Source organism: Tarenaya hassleriana, unplaced genomic scaffold, assembly GCF_000463585.1.
Source record: "Tarenaya hassleriana unplaced genomic scaffold, ASM46358v1 Cleome16, whole genome shotgun sequence".
NCBI classification, from domain to species: domain Eukaryota; kingdom Viridiplantae; phylum Streptophyta; class Magnoliopsida; order Brassicales; family Cleomaceae; genus Tarenaya; species Tarenaya hassleriana.
The window spans coordinates 1145841-1163024 of record NW_010965019.1 but is presented as its reverse complement, the minus strand read 5'-3'; the positions used below and the strand labels follow the sequence as shown (position 1 = coordinate 1163024).

The following is a 17184-nucleotide window of genomic DNA, read 5'->3' as shown; positions in this document are numbered from 1 at the left end:
GTGGAATAATTAATTGATGAGAAATTAAATTGTAATGTGTCCACCTTATAATAAAAGCCAGGAAAAAAGAAAAGAAAAGAAAATTTATTTCATTTCACATGCTCAAAGAGCTTAAAGCAAATGAGGGGAGAAAAAAAGAGAGACAGAGTCATTTTGTGCAGCATGATCAAATTATACTTGTCTTGTTTCTCAAGTTGCCTGCCATAAAGAAACTCTGCATATATAGTGCATATACACCTTATAATATATATATACACACACATACACAAAAAATTTGATTTCAAATCATTACAAAGAAATGTCAATATTAAAATAATCAATAATACCCGATCATTGTATATTTAGTGTGTGTATATATATATTACATTTAGAAATATCACATAATATTTTGGGTCGCTCTAGTCTAGAACATATATGTGTATATATATATATATATATATATATTTTTTACGGTAAATATTATATATGCAAAATGGTAGTACATAAGAGATGACCAACGAGATATCACTCCTAAATACAGATATCAAACTTCACAATAGCAAACCGAATGAAGCAAATCAAAATAGGATGAGAGGTAAAGCAAAATCGTCACAAGTGCATAGAGGTGCATTTAGAAAGACATACGATATGTCTACCATGTGGTCGGTGTCGTATGATCAAAGTTACAAAAGTCTGATTTTCCCATTCCCACTTCCCCTTTTCCCTTCCGAGATTTCCCGACCAATATGAAGTCTAAGGGGTCTAGTGAGATTCTGGCAGCATGAGAACGTAGAACACGCTAGGTACCTTTGACTGTAGCAGCAGTGGAGGAGCGGGCTCGTAGAATTTTTTGTGCTTCCGCAACTAGTTCTTCATCTGAGTCAAAGCAGAATTTCGGGCAAAGATTATTATTTTGTTGAATTGGATGATAGTTTAGTAGGTGTGCTAGACGGTGATTCAGTGGGAGTAGGCGACGATGGCATATTGTTTAGAGGGGGACATACAAGGGGTGAAAGTGGAAACATATATGTATATTGGTTTCTTTATCTTTTTGTTTTTATTTTTTTTTCTTTTTATACTTCATATTATCTCTGCAGTCCACATCTCAAACATGGGGAAAGGAACAACCATGATGACCCAAAGCCTTTGCAAAAGGGTCTCCCATGTTGGTATGTTAATGATGAACTAAAAAGGTTAATCTCACATCAAACTATGAGATTATATTGTAAGACGTGTATATACGTGGCAAATTACTCATTGATCATTATATATTTGGTTTAAGCTTCAAAAAACAAGTAATTATGATCGATTAAGGGTCCAATTAGGCGCTTAGGACCCTTTATCATAATTATTTCTTGCTTGCGTGCATGCATTCTATATGCATCTCACACCGTATCCCATTTTGGTTCCTGCTATAGTTGATCGGTGCCTCCCTTAAAAATATTTTATTGTTGAAAATAAATGGAGAAATATGCAATTTTCACTGATTCCATATCATTCTGCAAAAACGTTAAATTAAACATTTGATGGGAGTCACCCATTTATATAAATGCATAGGATTTCAATACAATATGGCATTATTTAGTAGTTTTCAGTGTAACTTAGCTATGTATGAAAAGTTATAAATAATATTTTCATCAAGCTGATTTGGATTATAGCATAATACATACATATTTTAACCAATGGCACATAACCTTGTGCATAATATGTTAGAACCCAAAGATTCAACCTGCAAACCAGCAACAATCCAAGCAATTCAGTAATCAGCAACCCATGCAACAAATTCCATTCTAGGGGAACGGTGACCCAGCGATTGGTTTGAGGAATCGCTCACCTCCTGCTCAGAATTTCTCACTCTAAAACATGCCTTTTTCATTTCATAGATATTCCCTTATATAGGATAGGTTGTTGATGGGGAAATCATCCAACCCTACATTCTGTAATATTTATATTTAGACCCTTGTACTTTCTGTATTATAAAACAGATCCCAACATAAGTAATTAATAAAGTCATCCTCCTTATTTACTTGACCGCCACCTGTTCCTTAGCTGCTACTCCCTCCACTCCTCGTTTCCTTTCCTCTCTTGCTCCTGACGTAGACCTGCTTAAATGGGATTACACCATTACTCCCCTCCCACACTTTCACCTTGTCCTCAAGGTGAAAATCAGGGAATTGCTTGTCGATGGTTTCATATGCCTCCCAACTCGCGTCACTTGGGGGCAGATTTTCCCATTGGATGAGTACCTCGACAATCCCGCTGCGTTCATTGCGACGAGCTCCGCGTAAGTTTTCTGGACGAACCCGCCACTCCAAATCAGCCATAAGTCCCGTCGGTAATGGCTGGGTTACCACGTTAACATCGACCCCAATGGCTGGCCGAAGTTGGGACACGTGAAACACCGGGTGTATGGTGGCTGTTGCAGGAAGTTCCAGCTTATAGGCGACCTTTCCGATTCGGCTCATCACTCGGTAAGGGCCAAAGTAGCGCGGTCCCAATTTCTCGAATCTTTTCCGTGCTAATGATTTCATTCGATAAGGTCGGAGTTTCAAAAAGACCAAGTCTCCAACCTGAAATTCGATTGCGCGCCTCTTCCGTCATTTTGTGCAGCATGATCAAATTATACTTGTCTTGTTTCTCAAGTTGCCTGCTATGATGTCATCGCGTTCTTCTATCAACTGGTCCAGGCTATCGATGGACTGCCCCGAATGCTGTCCACGACGTAGATGAGGCGGATCTCTGCCATAAAGAGCTCGGAACGGCGTCGTCCTGATCGCAGTGTGGAATGACGTGTTATACCAATATTCGGCCCAACAAATCCAACGGGCCCAGGACCGTGGCTTCTCACCCGCGAAACACCGCAAGTACGCCTCGAGACAGCGGTTGACAACCTCCGTTTGGCCGTCCGTTTGAGGATGATAGGCGGTACTCATGAACAACTTGGTGCCGTGGAGGTTGAACAGCGCTCGCCAAAACTGACTTTGGAAAACCTTGTCCCGATCTGATATAATATCATCCGGCAGTCCGTGAAGGCGAACTACCTCACGGAAAAACACTTCAGCCACATCCACCGCCGAAAAAGGGTGCTTCAAGGTGAGAAAGTGGGCATACTTCGTAAGGCGATCGACCACTACGAAGATGGTATCCCTCCGTTCCGAGATCGGTAGTCCCTCTATAAAATCCATCGAAATTGAGGTCCATACTGTCGAAGGAATGGGGAGAGGCTGCAGCAACCCAGCCGGCGATAGCGTCGAAGCTTTATATCTCTGACACACTTCACAAGCTGCCACAAACTTCGCAATGTCCTGTTTCATCCCAAACCAGAAAATTTCTCGCCTAAGACGTTGATAGGTTTTGTCAATACCCGAGTGCCCACCCATTGGTGACGAATGAAACTGCTCCATAAACCTGTCCGCTAAATCCGACCCCCGTGGAACCACGACACGGTTGTCATAAAGAAGGTGTCCATCTTGCATCACCCAACCTTCTGCGTTCTCCCCGTCGAACATGACGATCTCAGGAGCCTTCACTGACACCTCACCAAAGGACATACTACGGGTTAGTAGTTTTCCCGCCGTATGACCCATGGCTGAGTTCTCACCCAGTACGTGGTCTTCCGTCAGATTCGGGCGGCGTAACCTACTCTCCACCAGAATCGGAGTGTCCAACGCGATCGGCATGTCTGCTCCATTCCGTGGTTGCATTCCGGCACCGATCGAAGAACACCCTGTCAACCCACCGGTCGCTTCCTTCCCTACATCCGCTACGTCAGTCGGAATCCCTGGTCGGCTTCCCGGTTGCAGCGACAACATCTTCTCCACCAACGCTGACATGAGAGGGATCATGGCCTCCTGGATCGCGATCGAGAGATTCGCCACCGTAAGGGGTGGTGACTCACTCTCACGAGACACAGGGTCGCCAGAATCTGCACCGATCGTTGCTTCTCCATCTGTCTTCCTGCATCGGCATGGTCTTCCGTTTGCGACCCAGGATGATGGCTCTGATACCAAATATGTTAGAACCCAAAGATTCAACCTGCAAACCAGCAACAATCCAAGCAACTCAGTAATCAGCAACCCATGCAACAAATCCCATTCTAGGGGAACGGTGACCCAGCGATTGGTTTGAGGAATCGCTCACCTCCTGCTCAGAATTTCTCACTCTAAAACATGCCTTTTTCATTTCATAGATATTCCCTTATATAGGATAGGTTGTTGATGGGGAAATCATCCAACCCTACATTCTGTAATATTTATATTTAGACCCTTGTACTTTCTGTATTATAAAACAGATCCCAACATAAGTAATTAATAAAGTCATCCTCCTTATTTACTTGACCGCCACCTGTTCCTTAGCTGCTACTCCCTCCACTCCTCGTTTCCTTTCCTCTCTTGCTCCTGACGTAGACCTGCTTAAATGGGATTACACCATAATATTCATAAAAACATTAATGAATAGCTGAATCCGTCTGCCATACAAAAAAACAAAACCGTCCAAGAAATTAATTTTTACAAGGGATAGGGTATTCACTAGACGATCGATGCTCTCTGTGTGTGTGTGTGTGTGTGTGAGATAGAGAGAGAGAGAGAGAGAGGAAGGGCCATAACCTCAAGGTGGTATACTGCCATTAAATCCCACATGTGTGGTTGTTCACATGTTCATCATCATCGTCATCATTAACTGTTTATATCTACCTACGCATGAATCTCTGTGTACGTGATCTAAGTTACAATGTAAATACATACACACCAATATATATATATATATATATATATATATTCACCTTTTTTTAAAATCAAAGTTTTTTTTCCAAAGAAAGGCGTGACAAGACGAGGCGGCCACTGCATTGAGTTTAATGCTGCCATTCGGACCAGTTCTTGTTCGAATCTCCCATGACGCCAAACATTAATGTAGCCTACGAAGTCAATGTATATAGAAAATTGTCAAATGTTTTTATTCAATGCTACGGTTACGGATCCCTATACGAGAGCAGACAAATTAAATCTTGACTTACACCACATTTTACCCAAAAAAAAAAACCAAAAATCATAAGCTCATCATTTGTATTCCCCTTTTTTCTTCATTTATTAGGGTTCATGACATGAAACACAGCCAGAACTGGAGTTACCTCGAGTTGTAAACTTTTTACTTGTGGAGTCAGACGTCAGATTAAATCTGAGAGAGAGAGAGAGAGAGAGGGAGAGATCCATTAGAAGGGGTTAGTTTGGTGGTTGAGACAGCTTTGGTGACTTCATTTCACCATAACCGGAAAACTCCATGGGTCCCGACACCATCACACCTATTATTTTACTCATATATATATATATATATATATCATTACATGCTTTTATCTTTTCTTTTTTTTTGGGTGAAATATACACTATGTGTGTGTATACATATTCAGAATTTTTTTTTGTTAAAATCAAAAGTTAGATTTAATTACTAGACAAAAAAATTGTTTAATTGGCAATTATAAACAACCCGCGGAGATAAAGCAGTAACCCTAGGGCCTATATATTCCTAATCCATACAAGTTAAAAACCCTCACAAATTATATATTAATCAGAAATTTTTTTTATAATCTGAAAATTTACCAAATTTTTGATTTAACTACGTCTTTCAAAAAATCGGAAAAAATTCAGCCAAATGGAAACTTGGTCCCAGATAAAAAAATGAGTTTTATTCCTTTCAATACTGGTTGAGCCGACAATCTTACATGATATTAATCAAGACATGTTTGAACTTCTACGTACGTTTGAGGGCCACCTTTGCAATATTGCATGTAACAATGTTTTTTTTTTTATGAAAGCATTAAGCATGTAACATGTTATGAAATCTGCACAGATATTGTTAGGACTATATATATATATATTCAACCGAGTATTACTCAAACTTCATCTGTATATATTTGTTTAACATAAAACCCATTATCCTAATTAATTGCCATATCGTCATCTCAAAAATTAATATTGATTTTGCATCGATTATATATGTAGAAAAGCAAAGGAAATTTCCATATTATCAAAACTCGTTAGTGATATTTTGGAATTCATTAATCTTTTTTTTTTTGGTATGATAGAAAAGGTTAAAAAGTATTTTCTTCCTAGGATCAAAGCCATGACAACATGGACCTGCTGTACGGCTTGAAGGAATTCATTAATCTTCAAAAGAAAGGAGAGAGTAATAAAGAAAGGCGCAGCGGTCAGCTGGTGCCGCAGCCTCACCTCATGACCATCATTCAAAGCCAAGCAAAGCTCCTAAAGCACCGATACAACATCGAAATATACACACACATTCTTATATAAACTACATATATACGTATATATGTTCCTGTATATACATTTATACAAGTTTAATTATACTATGGTTTGTAACGTGTTAATTATAAGACAATTTAGCATGATGTCAAATATTTTTGGGTGTTTCTGTTATTAACAATGAGATAGGGTTTGAATAAATTCCAAGACGTTGAATCGACACGATCGTTCAACTCGAACGGTCAAAACCAAGTTATTAGATAGCCAATTCGAAAACTAGAAAATGCAATTTGGAACTAATATAATTAACAATTTTTACACACACACATATATATATGTATATATGCAATAATATAATATATGTTTGGTATGATGTTGGACCGACGAAGCTGACATGTATTGTACGGGTATTTCGTGATGCATCTCCACCTAACCGGTTCGTTACATATGTACATTCTATTTCAATTCTGTTTTTTTTTTCTCATATATTATTGTTTTCATGTGGCGCATATTCATCAGTACACTATTTTGTACGAATGTTTATTTATATATGATTATAGATTCATGTATTTTGTATTACAAACACATTACTTGTTGCGTGTGCAAGTAATATATATAATAATATTCATTATATATATATATTGCATATATAGACCATAGTTTATAATGCACATAGGATTCCTAATTGTTGTTGGATCCTTAAAGGGGGCCCTACGTCGGGGTAAAGATAACCGCATAATGTTTTTTCCGCCTATTTTTCAAAATCAATAAGTATTTTTGTTTTTCATTTTTGTTTCAGAAACCAAAAAAATGCAGGCACTTTATATGGCCCAACACCACAGCATAGAAGTTGGGTTATATAAAACTTCAATATGTGGGGATTTGACGTCATGATCATTTTATGAATTCGCATGTTCCATGTCCCATGATAAAAATAATTTTATATGTTGCTGTAGTCGCCATCAGTATTATATATATATATATATATAATAGTAAATGAACTCTAGTTTTATACAATTTTTTTCATATATATTCTTCCATAATTAGTAAGTTTTGAACTTTTATATTTTGATTGTTTAACTTGCTAGACATTAGTTAAAGAATAATAGTCTAATTTAATTAACATATTAGTATGAGTACGAAGGTTTCTTTTAACCAAAATCATACATTTATTTCATTTGATGGAAATGCAAATAAATAACCGGAATATATATATACACACACGCACTATATATTTTCAAAATTTCCACACTATTTCTTTGATGGAAAGAATAAGCCCTTTCGTGATTCGTTCATAAATCCTAAGTCTAAGCAATAAATTCCTTGGTTACAACGTCACTTTCCCTAATAAGCATTATATTACAGTCTATTTATCCAAAAACGCAATTAAAATTCACGTCAAGTTGACCGTTGGCTCTTATTTATTATTATTTATTTCTATTATTTACTGCTTTTATTTTCCAAGCGTCGGGACCAACGACCATCAACCATCTGACCTTATTTACTATAATACCCTTCAAAGTCCCCGAGACGAGAGAAGCTAATGAAGGGTAAACACGTTATTTTGTTGCGTATAGGCCACTGTTCCCCATCCCCAATGCAGGCAGCTTTACTATTTTTTATTTTATGCAAAACAAAAAAAAAGAAAAGGGTATTTTTTTTTCAATGCAGAAAACATTAAAACAATTACAATCAATATTGTTCTAAATGTGTCGGTCCAAATATTTTTTCCTCATAAAATTATGGCTCTCTAGTTATACTTTATGTCAATTTATATTCTCCTAATTAGGTTTCAGATTATTTTTTTTATATTTATGGTAATTAATAGTATTCCGTCGGTTTGGTTATGCAAACTATATAATATAATTAATCAAAATAATAATAAAATGGTAAAATGAAGTAGAAAAACGTGTCGTCTCTCTTTAGATCTACTCCTCTTCCTTTTTTGTCCCATTTATAAACTCGCCTGTCGAGCTAACGCATGTGTCTTCTTCTTCTTCCTCTTCTTTGCCGTTCAACTGAGTCGAACTCGCCCCCATATACTGAGTCGTGACTCTTCGGAGGTTTTGATTTGTTATTGCCGTGTATCTCGGACGATCAGGTGTTCCGCATTGTACTGTAGGAGAGCGGCGTCATGGCGGTTTTCCGGCGAGAATGGTCGGTGCTCCGGTGACTGTTCGACGTCGTCGTCGTCGTCGTCGGTGGTGGTTGTAATCGAATCGGGGCGGAGATGTTTAGGTCGGCGAGATGGAGGGGCGAGAAGAACAGGATGAAGGTCGTGTTCAGGTTGCAGTTTCATGCGACTCAGGTAGTGAGCTATTTTTTTTTTCTGCAATTGGCTTTGCTTAAATTGATGTTCGTCATCTATTTCCGTAGAGAAATTCCTGTTCGGATTTGGGGATTGGGTTTTGCTTGCATTGTGGTACTCGGGTCCTGTTTGTTTCCTGATAAAATGCTGGCAATAGGAAACTTGACGATGATTTCTGCTTGAATTTTGGGTTTTCTAGAGAAACATCCAAAATCTTAGAATTCAGACCAAATGAATTCAATTTCAAGGGAAGATTCTTACAGAACACTACATGAGGTTTGTCATTGTCGTTCAGAGAGTCAGAGCGATTAAGAACTTGTTGTTTGATCAAAACTTTTTGTCAGGTTCCTCAGCTGAATGCAAAGAGACTGACTCTCTCTCTGGTTCCTGGAGATGTGGGGAAACCAACTTCGAGGTTGGAGAATGCTGTAGTGCAGGAAGGATTCTGCAGGTGGGAATCTCCGATCTACGAAACAGTGAAGTTCGTTCAAGAGCCGAAGACAGGGATGGTTAATCAGAGGGTTTATCATCTTACTGTATCAACAATGGTTAGAAAGAAGTCAATAACTTCTCATGAATCTCGTGGTTTGGTTGCTAGTTCTTGCATGATGTTTCAGACATGTCTGCATTTCTGCAGGGATCTTCGAGGTCTGGTCTGGTCGGAGAAGCTTCGATTGATTTTGCTGATTACGCTGCTTCAACCAAGGCTTTCAACATTTCTCTACCATTGCGGAATTCAAATTCAAAAGCAATGTTGCATGTTAGATCTCTGTCCCTCTCTTATTTAATGTTTTTTCACTTTTTTGGTAGCCCACAAGATGTCTGCTTGTCTGTTCATGTGAAGTATATGCACACTCAATGTGTTATTAATGCTCATAGATATTTGACACTGAGCTCAGAACTGTTTTCGATGATCAGGTCACAGTACAAAGGCAGCTAGAAGATTCTGATCCACATAGGTACTAGAAACCAGATTGCAGATTTCCACTAAATCTTTTCGGTATCCATTTCTTGGATTTTCTTTTTCTTTTTTCCCCTCGAGTTTCTTATAGAATTCGGAGACGATTCTATTTGTGAGCAGGGAGGATGAGGAAGGTGAGAGGCTGAGAAAACAATCCGGGGTTCATGATTTGAAGTCCCATTTAAGCATTGAAGATGCAGACGAAAGCCACAAGAGCGAGACACAAGAGGTAAATGCATGAAGATGTTCTTGATTCCACCCTCCTGATAATTTTTCTCCTATTTCTTCAAATTGTGATCCAAAAAGACGGTTTTGATATATTCGTTCATTAAGGCGAATTCAGTGTAAGACAGTGGCATATCTATTGATATGTCAATGTCAAGGTTTTTCGATTTTTCTGACATCCTTTGTTGCTGCTCTAATAGGATATGCCCTTGAGTAGAGCTGCCCGGATTGCTGAACTGAGGCGTAGAACCTCCATAGAATCCGATAGTACGATGTCGAGTTGTGGTAGTGTCTCTGACCTGAATCCTCTCGGAGAAGTTGGACACAGAGAGGATATTGTTCAGAGAAATCTCCATAGTTTTGCTAAATCTTTGGACCCAACCACTTTGCTTCTACGTTCATCCACGAGTATGTCTGAAGAGCCTCATGTGTCAGAATTGGAGTGGTCGGGGAGCTCTGATCACGGAATCAGCACTGATGACTCTACCAATAGTTCTAAGGACATCTCAGTGAATTCGTCTGATCTCGAGATAGAGAAGCTTAAATCTGATCTTGCTGTTCTTGCAAGACAAGCAGATCTTTCGGAACTGGAGTTGCAAGGCCTGAGGAAGCAAATCGTTAAAGAGAGTAAAAGGAGTCAGGATCTCATGAGAGAAGTGACCGGCTTGAAGCAGGAGAAAGATTCTCTGAAGGCAGAGTGCGAGAGGCTAAAGCCATCTGAAAAATGGAAGGATGAGATGAAGGTGAGGAACAAATTGCGGTATGAAGGCAGGGATCCGTGGGTTATTCTGGAGGAAATCCGACAGGAACTGGATTATGAGAAAGATCTGAACTCAAATCTTCGGTTACAGCTCCAGAAGACCCAGGAATCGAACACCGAGTTGATTCTAGCTGTGCAAGATCTAGAAACAATGCTCGAACAAAGGAATAACGAGGCATCCGATCATTCTTCCAGACCGGGAGGAGCCTGTAAGAACACGGAAGAATCAAGAAGAAGGTCCTTCAGAAGTGAGACATGTGAAGACAAGGATCAAAAGGCGCTGGAAGAGCTTGTGAAGGGACACATGGGTGGAAAAGACACAGATCTCCTGGAGAAAAAGATTGCAGAGCTCTACAACGAGATAGAGATCTATAAACGAGACAAAGATGGGCTCGAGATACAGTTGGAGCAGCTTGCACTCGATTATGAGATACTGAAGCAGGAAAACCATGGAATCTCATACAAGCTAGAGCAAAGCCAACTGCTAGAACAAATGAACATGCAATATGAATGTTCATCGTCACTTGAAAATCAAGTGGAGAGCAGAATTGAAGAGCTTGAAACGCTGATCGAGGGCTTGGAAGAAGAGCTGGAGAAACAAGCTCGGCTATTTGAGGCAGATATCGAAGCAGTGACCCATGCTAAAGTGGAGCAAGAGCAAAGAGCTATACGAGCTGAAGAAGCCCTGAGAAAATCAAGGTGGAAAAATGCAACTGTGGCCGAGAAGCTCCAGGAAGAGTTCAAGAGGCTCTCGGTCCAGATGGCTTCTACATTTGAAGCGAACGAGAAGATGTCTATGAAAGCTATTGCAGAAGCCAATGAACTGCGCATGCAGAAACGTCAACTCGAAGAAGTGCTAAAAGATGCTAACGAAAAGCTCCATGAGCTTAAAGAGATGGTGAGTCACAAGACCGACGAGATAGAGAGAATATTGGCAAATCTTGATGAGAAATCCAAGCAGCTAGATAACCTGAAGAGGCACGAGGAAGATGAGAATGCAGATTTCATCCGGGAGATCTCAAGGCTGAAGGACGAGATCGAGAGCCTGAAAATGGACAAAAACACCATTGTTGTTGATGCAGAAAACCTCAGACTCGAACTTGAAAAGACGAGGAAATCGATTCAGGAAGCTGATGCATCATTACAAAGAGGAAACACCGAGAGAAACGAGCTATCGAGCACGATTTTTTCAATGAGGAAAGAGTCAGAGTCTCTGGTGGAGGAACTGAGTGAGCTGAAGCGAGAGAAGGATGAAAAGGAAGCAGCTATAATCCGATTACAAGCAGAAACAGAGACTGCAAAAGCCGAGTGTGATGATCTAAAGCATTCTTTATCAGAGAACGAGACAGAGATTGAGAAGCACAAGAAGTATGAGATGCAGTTAAAAGGTGAGCTGAAGAAGAAGGAAGACGCAGTGAGCTATCTGGAGAAGAAGCTGAAGGAGGGCAGAGCAGTGATTAACAACTTAACGAAGTCCGGGCCACGAAACAAAGGCGGTTCAGTAGCTCACTCATCAAAGGAGGTGTCGAGTATGAAAGAGAGAATAAAGCTGCTCGAGGTATGCTTATACATACCCGTAATGCCGAAAATTTGATACCCGTCTGAATAATTTCACAAATGATGGTGAGAGTTTGAAACTTTTCATTTCGTGTTCTAGGGACAAATCAAAATGAAGGAAACCGCACTGGAAGCATCCTCGAATATGTTCGTTGAAAAAGAAAGGGATCTAAAGAGCAGAATCGAAGAGTTGGAGACGCAGCTTGAAGAACTCAACCAGACCAATGTATTGGCATTGTCTGATCACCAAACCCAAGAGGTAAAACAGAACATTTTCTAAGACAAAACCGAAAGAAAATTTCGGAAACCTTATAGTAATACATAAGTTTGTCGTCTCTGATGAACAGACAATGGCTGAACAAAACATAGATGCAATGCCATCAAACAAAAGGTATGTCCTAAACAGATACGCAGTCATATACATCAAACATAGATGCAATGCCATCGTTTATTTGGATTGGTACAGCGATGAACTGCGAGAATTGCTAACGGAATTAGCTTCGCTCAGAGAACGAAACAAAGCAATGGAAACCGAACTGAAGGAGATGCAAGAGAGATACTCGGAGATAAGTCTGAAATTTGCAGAGGTTGAAGGTGAAAGACAACAGCTTGTAATGACTGTACGTAATCTTCGGAACGCAAAGAAGAGCTAGTTGGATTGTATACCAAGACTATACCGGAGTAAACCGATTCACAGAACTGGATATCAGGAACAGTAATCCAAAATTTGTACAAATTTCTCTTCTGTATCTTTCAAAATTTTCCTTATTTTTCACATATATATAAAGAAAATCTTTTTTTTAGGCTTGTTTTGGCGCATGTATTACAAGATATAACGTATTTGGCCTTAGGGCCAAATGTCTTATTTTCAATCCAATTTCGGGTATTAGCGGTTTATGAGCTAAACCGGTTTGGTGCTGCATTAGTGTATATTGAACCGGTCCGCTAATATAAAGATTATATTGATTCCGGTGTTAAACATCCTTTTTTCCCTTTAATTTACGATTTCATTCTGGCCAAGATATAAGAGAAAAAAACGTACAAAACTCCTAATATTAAACAGCTACTCACAGAAATATTTACAAAGCCCGGAAAAATACATTAAACCAGAAAAAATAATAATATTATTAATAATATAGTGAAAAATGTTAAACTCGGCCCTTGATCAATCCATATACAGTGACAAGTGTCACCACAAGAGAATGATCGACACGTGGCTTCACCTCCAAAGCCAACACGTCTTCTCCTAATGTTACCCCGTTTGATGATTGCTTTGGCTTCACCTGCACAACAAAATTGCATAAATCCAAGACATAAGTTTATATTTTTTTAGTCATATAAATAAATAAATAAGCTGTTTAAATCATATATATATATATATGTATAGTATAATTTAATTTATATATACCTGTGCGATGATGTCACCATTTGTGTCTAGAATCTGAAATGCGAATTTGGGATCCAATCTTAGAATCCAAAAAGATTCATTGTTCTCGTCCCTAACTTCCCAATCTCCGTCTCCCATTGAAGACCTTTTGATTCTAGCAAAAGGTTTCTCTTCTTCGGAGCCCCATCTATACACATACCAACCACCCAATACCCATAATTTCTGCAACAATTTCATTAAAAAAATAAAAATTAGCAAATACACGAATAAATTAAAGAAGCAGAGACAAAAGGACTTTGCACAAAACCCGGTTTAGCCGGTCGAACCAAATTTGGTTTGCCAACCCAACATTTTTTGTATGGTTCAAGAAAATCGGGACACAGGTATACGTATACACGTGTTTATATGTTGTCCAAAATGTTACAATAGAGACTATTCCCAATAAGATTTAAATATTGGGCACCTTCGATTTCAACCTTTTTTATTTTATTATTTTAATTAAGATAACATATTCTAAAATGAGTTGTGCTAAAAAAAATATATATAATCCCGCAAGATAACTACAAAAAATACGGTGGGAAGAAAGTCTACAAAACCACCCTAAATATCAATAAAAATACTCTTGAATTTATATATATATGTATATATATATATATATATATATATATCAATCAATGCGGAAAGTTTTAATTTTTAAATATGTAGTTTTCTGTGCAGTGTTAAGTATCGACGAGGCTTTAATTATCGATTGTAAAATTGTCATTTTGAACATACCGGTCCACCATACCGAAACAAACCGGTAGAGAACCGGCCAGAAACGGAGAAAAACCGGATCGGGTCATACCTTTTTGCGAATGGTGAAAAGAATGTTGCCGTGGAGATCCATGACGTGAACTTCACTGCTGCATTTCCTCTCGTAATTCTCGACCCGGTACGTGATTTCGCCGTTTGAATTGTAAACCGTTAAACCGTTGGTTTGGTAAACCAAAGATTTCATCCAAACCGTGAAGGTCTCTCTCTGTGTGCTCATATACGGCGAAGAAATGGCTGTTTGAGGAAAAACCCTAGCCATGGAGAGAGATAAAGAGAGAGAGATTTAAGAAGATGATGAAGAAGAAGTTGAAGAGGTCTTGAACAGCTCATGCATGTAATGGTATATATACCCCTTAAATTCCTTTTTTAAAGAATTAAAGCTTTGAAAATTTTAAATTATAATATCTGGTGCATGTACGGTGACGAAATAATATATATATATATATATATATATATATATATATGTGTGTGTGTGTGTGTGTGTGTGTGTGTGTGTTTAGTGTCCAATAGCTAATTTTAATGCCACAAAAGATGAAATAAATCATTCGAATCCTAAATATATCGTAAATATCATCAGTAATTGAACCATTAATTTATATATTTCGGATATAATCAAATTTATATTTGTAAGTACTTAGTTTAGAGTTAATAGCCTGAATTAACTATGGTACATGTAAAATTTATCTAGCTAAAGGATATAAAAGTATCTAACTTACTTCTGTGTTCAGCAATGATTTTTTTCTAAGTTTGTGTCAATTAAATTTTATATCATTAAAATTTTTCTATGTTATTTATAAGTAATATAATATATTTTAAATCCGCATATACGATGGATGTTGAGGAGGTATATATTCTATATATAATATATTTCACATGTGTACTTATTAGTTATGACGTATGTGTGTGTGTATATGTATACATGTATGCATATGTTTTTATTCATTTATTATGGGATCGGACTGATATTTAAAAACAATGGATGAATGGATGATAAACACATATACGCACATTACATATAATATAAGTATAGATGTGTATATTATATTTTGGCAGTGGACTCTATCTTCTGGCTTTACTCTCCATTTATATAATTTCGAAATCTGAGCTTTATTAATAATATATTAGTCGCAGCGACTTTTGTAATCAATTTTATAATAATTTTATATTTGCTTCAGGAAAATTACCAAACCTGTATTTGCTTTCTTATAAAATGTACTATTTATTATTTTTAAATATTTTTTTTAGTATATGTTTACAATTTTAAACCAATATTTAATTAATAATATTCCTAGCATGCAGTGTCTTTACTCTTATCCTATAAATTGTTTACAATTTCTGGTAATATCCATTACATCTTATTAAGCAGCATTATACGAATGATTTTGTTGCAAATATTATTTTCAAATTTACCATTACAAATTAGATTGTTATTAAGTTTTTTTTTGTTTAGTTTAGAAGCTAATTTCGAAACTAAAAACCCATTTTTTTAGAAAGATTTTTTTTTTTTAAAAATGGCATATAGGATATAATTAATTGATTTTTTTGGATGAACTAATTAATTAATAATCAAACTTTAAACTTGGTTTTGACTACTAATTTGATTAAATTAGCAATATTTTGAAAAGTTCCCAATTCCTACATTTGGATGTCCTAATCAACAAAGTGTTCAAACATTAGTTTAGCTTATCATTCGAATGCTTTAAATTTCCTCATAAAATAAAATTATTATGTGGAATTTCAGTCCTTTTCAAATTATAAAAAAAAAATCGGTTAATCATAACTTTCATTTTTTTCTTTATAAAAACTGTTTGCATATAGCGATAATCCAACCCTAAAATCATGTTGAAGTTTAGATGAGTTGTCGAATAAACCAACCGGTTAGGATACTTAACCAAACCCAATTATTAAAAATTGAAAATAATTCAAGAGAACGGAGAGGAAATGAAATACTCGTCTTATTCGTGTCGGTTAAAGGCTTAAAGCAGACGAGCGCGACCATGTCGACGCTAAAAGGGTCAAGTTATGCTTTATAATTGGAATCGAATCATCCCATAAATTATAGAAATACTTAATTAATTGAATCAGATTTATTTAATTGACTCCTTTATTCATCACTAACTTGTAAACTTCTTAATTAACTTTGTTATCCTCGGAAATATGAAATTAAAGAATGTTTATCCTTTTCGTAATTAGTGGGTCACACGTTTCGTTCCAAGACACAAGTGCCGAGGTTAATGTTATGTAATCAGTATATGTATATGTTAATGAGGTGGACACTATGTTGGCTTTCCATCTATTTTTGTCCTAGTTATTTTTAAAATTTGAAAAATTATTGGATTTTGGTTTTATTAAAAGTTTATGTAATTTTGACTAGGGTTCGTTTTCAATTAAAGATTAATGATTCTTTAAATATTTTTTATTTTTTATTTATTTTTATATTGGATTCGAATTCCATTAAGTTTGTTTAATGAAAAATTATATGCAATCACCTTTTAAATCAATTTCGTTTCCAAATGCTATTACTTATTCTTAGTTAAATTTGATTTTTTTTTTATATTGGAAACAAATTAATATCCCATAGCAATGCACACACATTCGACCGTTTTGATGGAGGGGAGATGTTGGAAACTTTTTGCCTACCTAACGGGAAAGCTTTACATTAGCATTAGATACTAATCACTAGTTCTAAACTTATATGCCTTATTTATTTATGTATCACAGAATTTAAAATAAAAGACAAATGAATAATCTTTGATGTTTTAAATTTATATTATACCGTTAAAGTTTAGGCATAATGCTATCTTGCGTAACATCATAATCTTTTCCAAAATAAAAGTACGTATGGACAATATGATCGATCATGACTCCATCGGTCGGTTTGTTTAATGGAATCTAATATATATATATATATATATATATATATATATATATATATTT

The 17184-nt window shown here is 36.9% G+C and overlaps 2 protein-coding genes and 1 long non-coding RNA gene across 5 annotated transcripts; 1 reads left to right on the top strand and 2 right to left on the bottom strand.

Annotated features, from left to right (window-relative positions):
• Window positions 1-4140: 4140 nt before the first annotated feature.
• On the bottom strand, window positions 4141-5216 carry LOC104809400. Of its 2 annotated transcripts, XR_771134.1 has the most exons (4): window positions 5108-5216; window positions 4763-4894; window positions 4587-4673; window positions 4141-4387 (listed from the first exon to the last, which is right to left on the bottom strand). It is a non-coding gene; the product is annotated as an uncharacterized LOC104809400 (long non-coding RNA). The 2 variants fall into 2 exon arrangements; XR_771135.1 differs by lacking the exon at window positions 4587-4673.
• Window positions 5217-8188: 2972 nt separating this feature from the next.
• LOC104809399 (myosin-13) lies at window positions 8189-12855 on the top strand. 2 transcript variants are annotated; one of them, XM_010535382.2, is made up of 9 exons: window positions 8189-8544; window positions 8889-9092; window positions 9182-9304; window positions 9463-9503; window positions 9626-9734; window positions 9931-12048; window positions 12148-12306; window positions 12395-12438; window positions 12556-12855. In XM_010535382.2, the coding sequence occupies exons 1-9, from the start codon at window positions 8467-8469 to the stop codon at window positions 12698-12700; spliced, it is 3021 nt and encodes a 1006-aa protein (XP_010533684.1). In that variant the 5' UTR covers window positions 8189-8466; the 3' UTR covers window positions 12701-12855. The 2 variants fall into 2 exon arrangements, with proteins under 2 accessions (XP_010533684.1, XP_010533683.1); XM_010535381.2 differs by having other exon boundaries at window positions 12514-12855.
• Window positions 12856-13012: 157 nt separating this feature from the next.
• LOC104809398 (protein LURP-one-related 4) lies at window positions 13013-14548 on the bottom strand. Its single transcript, XM_010535379.2, has 3 exons — window positions 14279-14548; window positions 13456-13656; window positions 13013-13330 (listed from the first exon to the last, which is right to left on the bottom strand). The coding sequence occupies exons 1-3, from the start codon at window positions 14504-14506 to the stop codon at window positions 13196-13198; spliced, it is 564 nt and encodes a 187-aa protein (XP_010533681.1). The 5' UTR covers window positions 14507-14548; the 3' UTR covers window positions 13013-13195.
• Between the last annotated feature and the right edge of the window lie 2636 nt (window positions 14549-17184).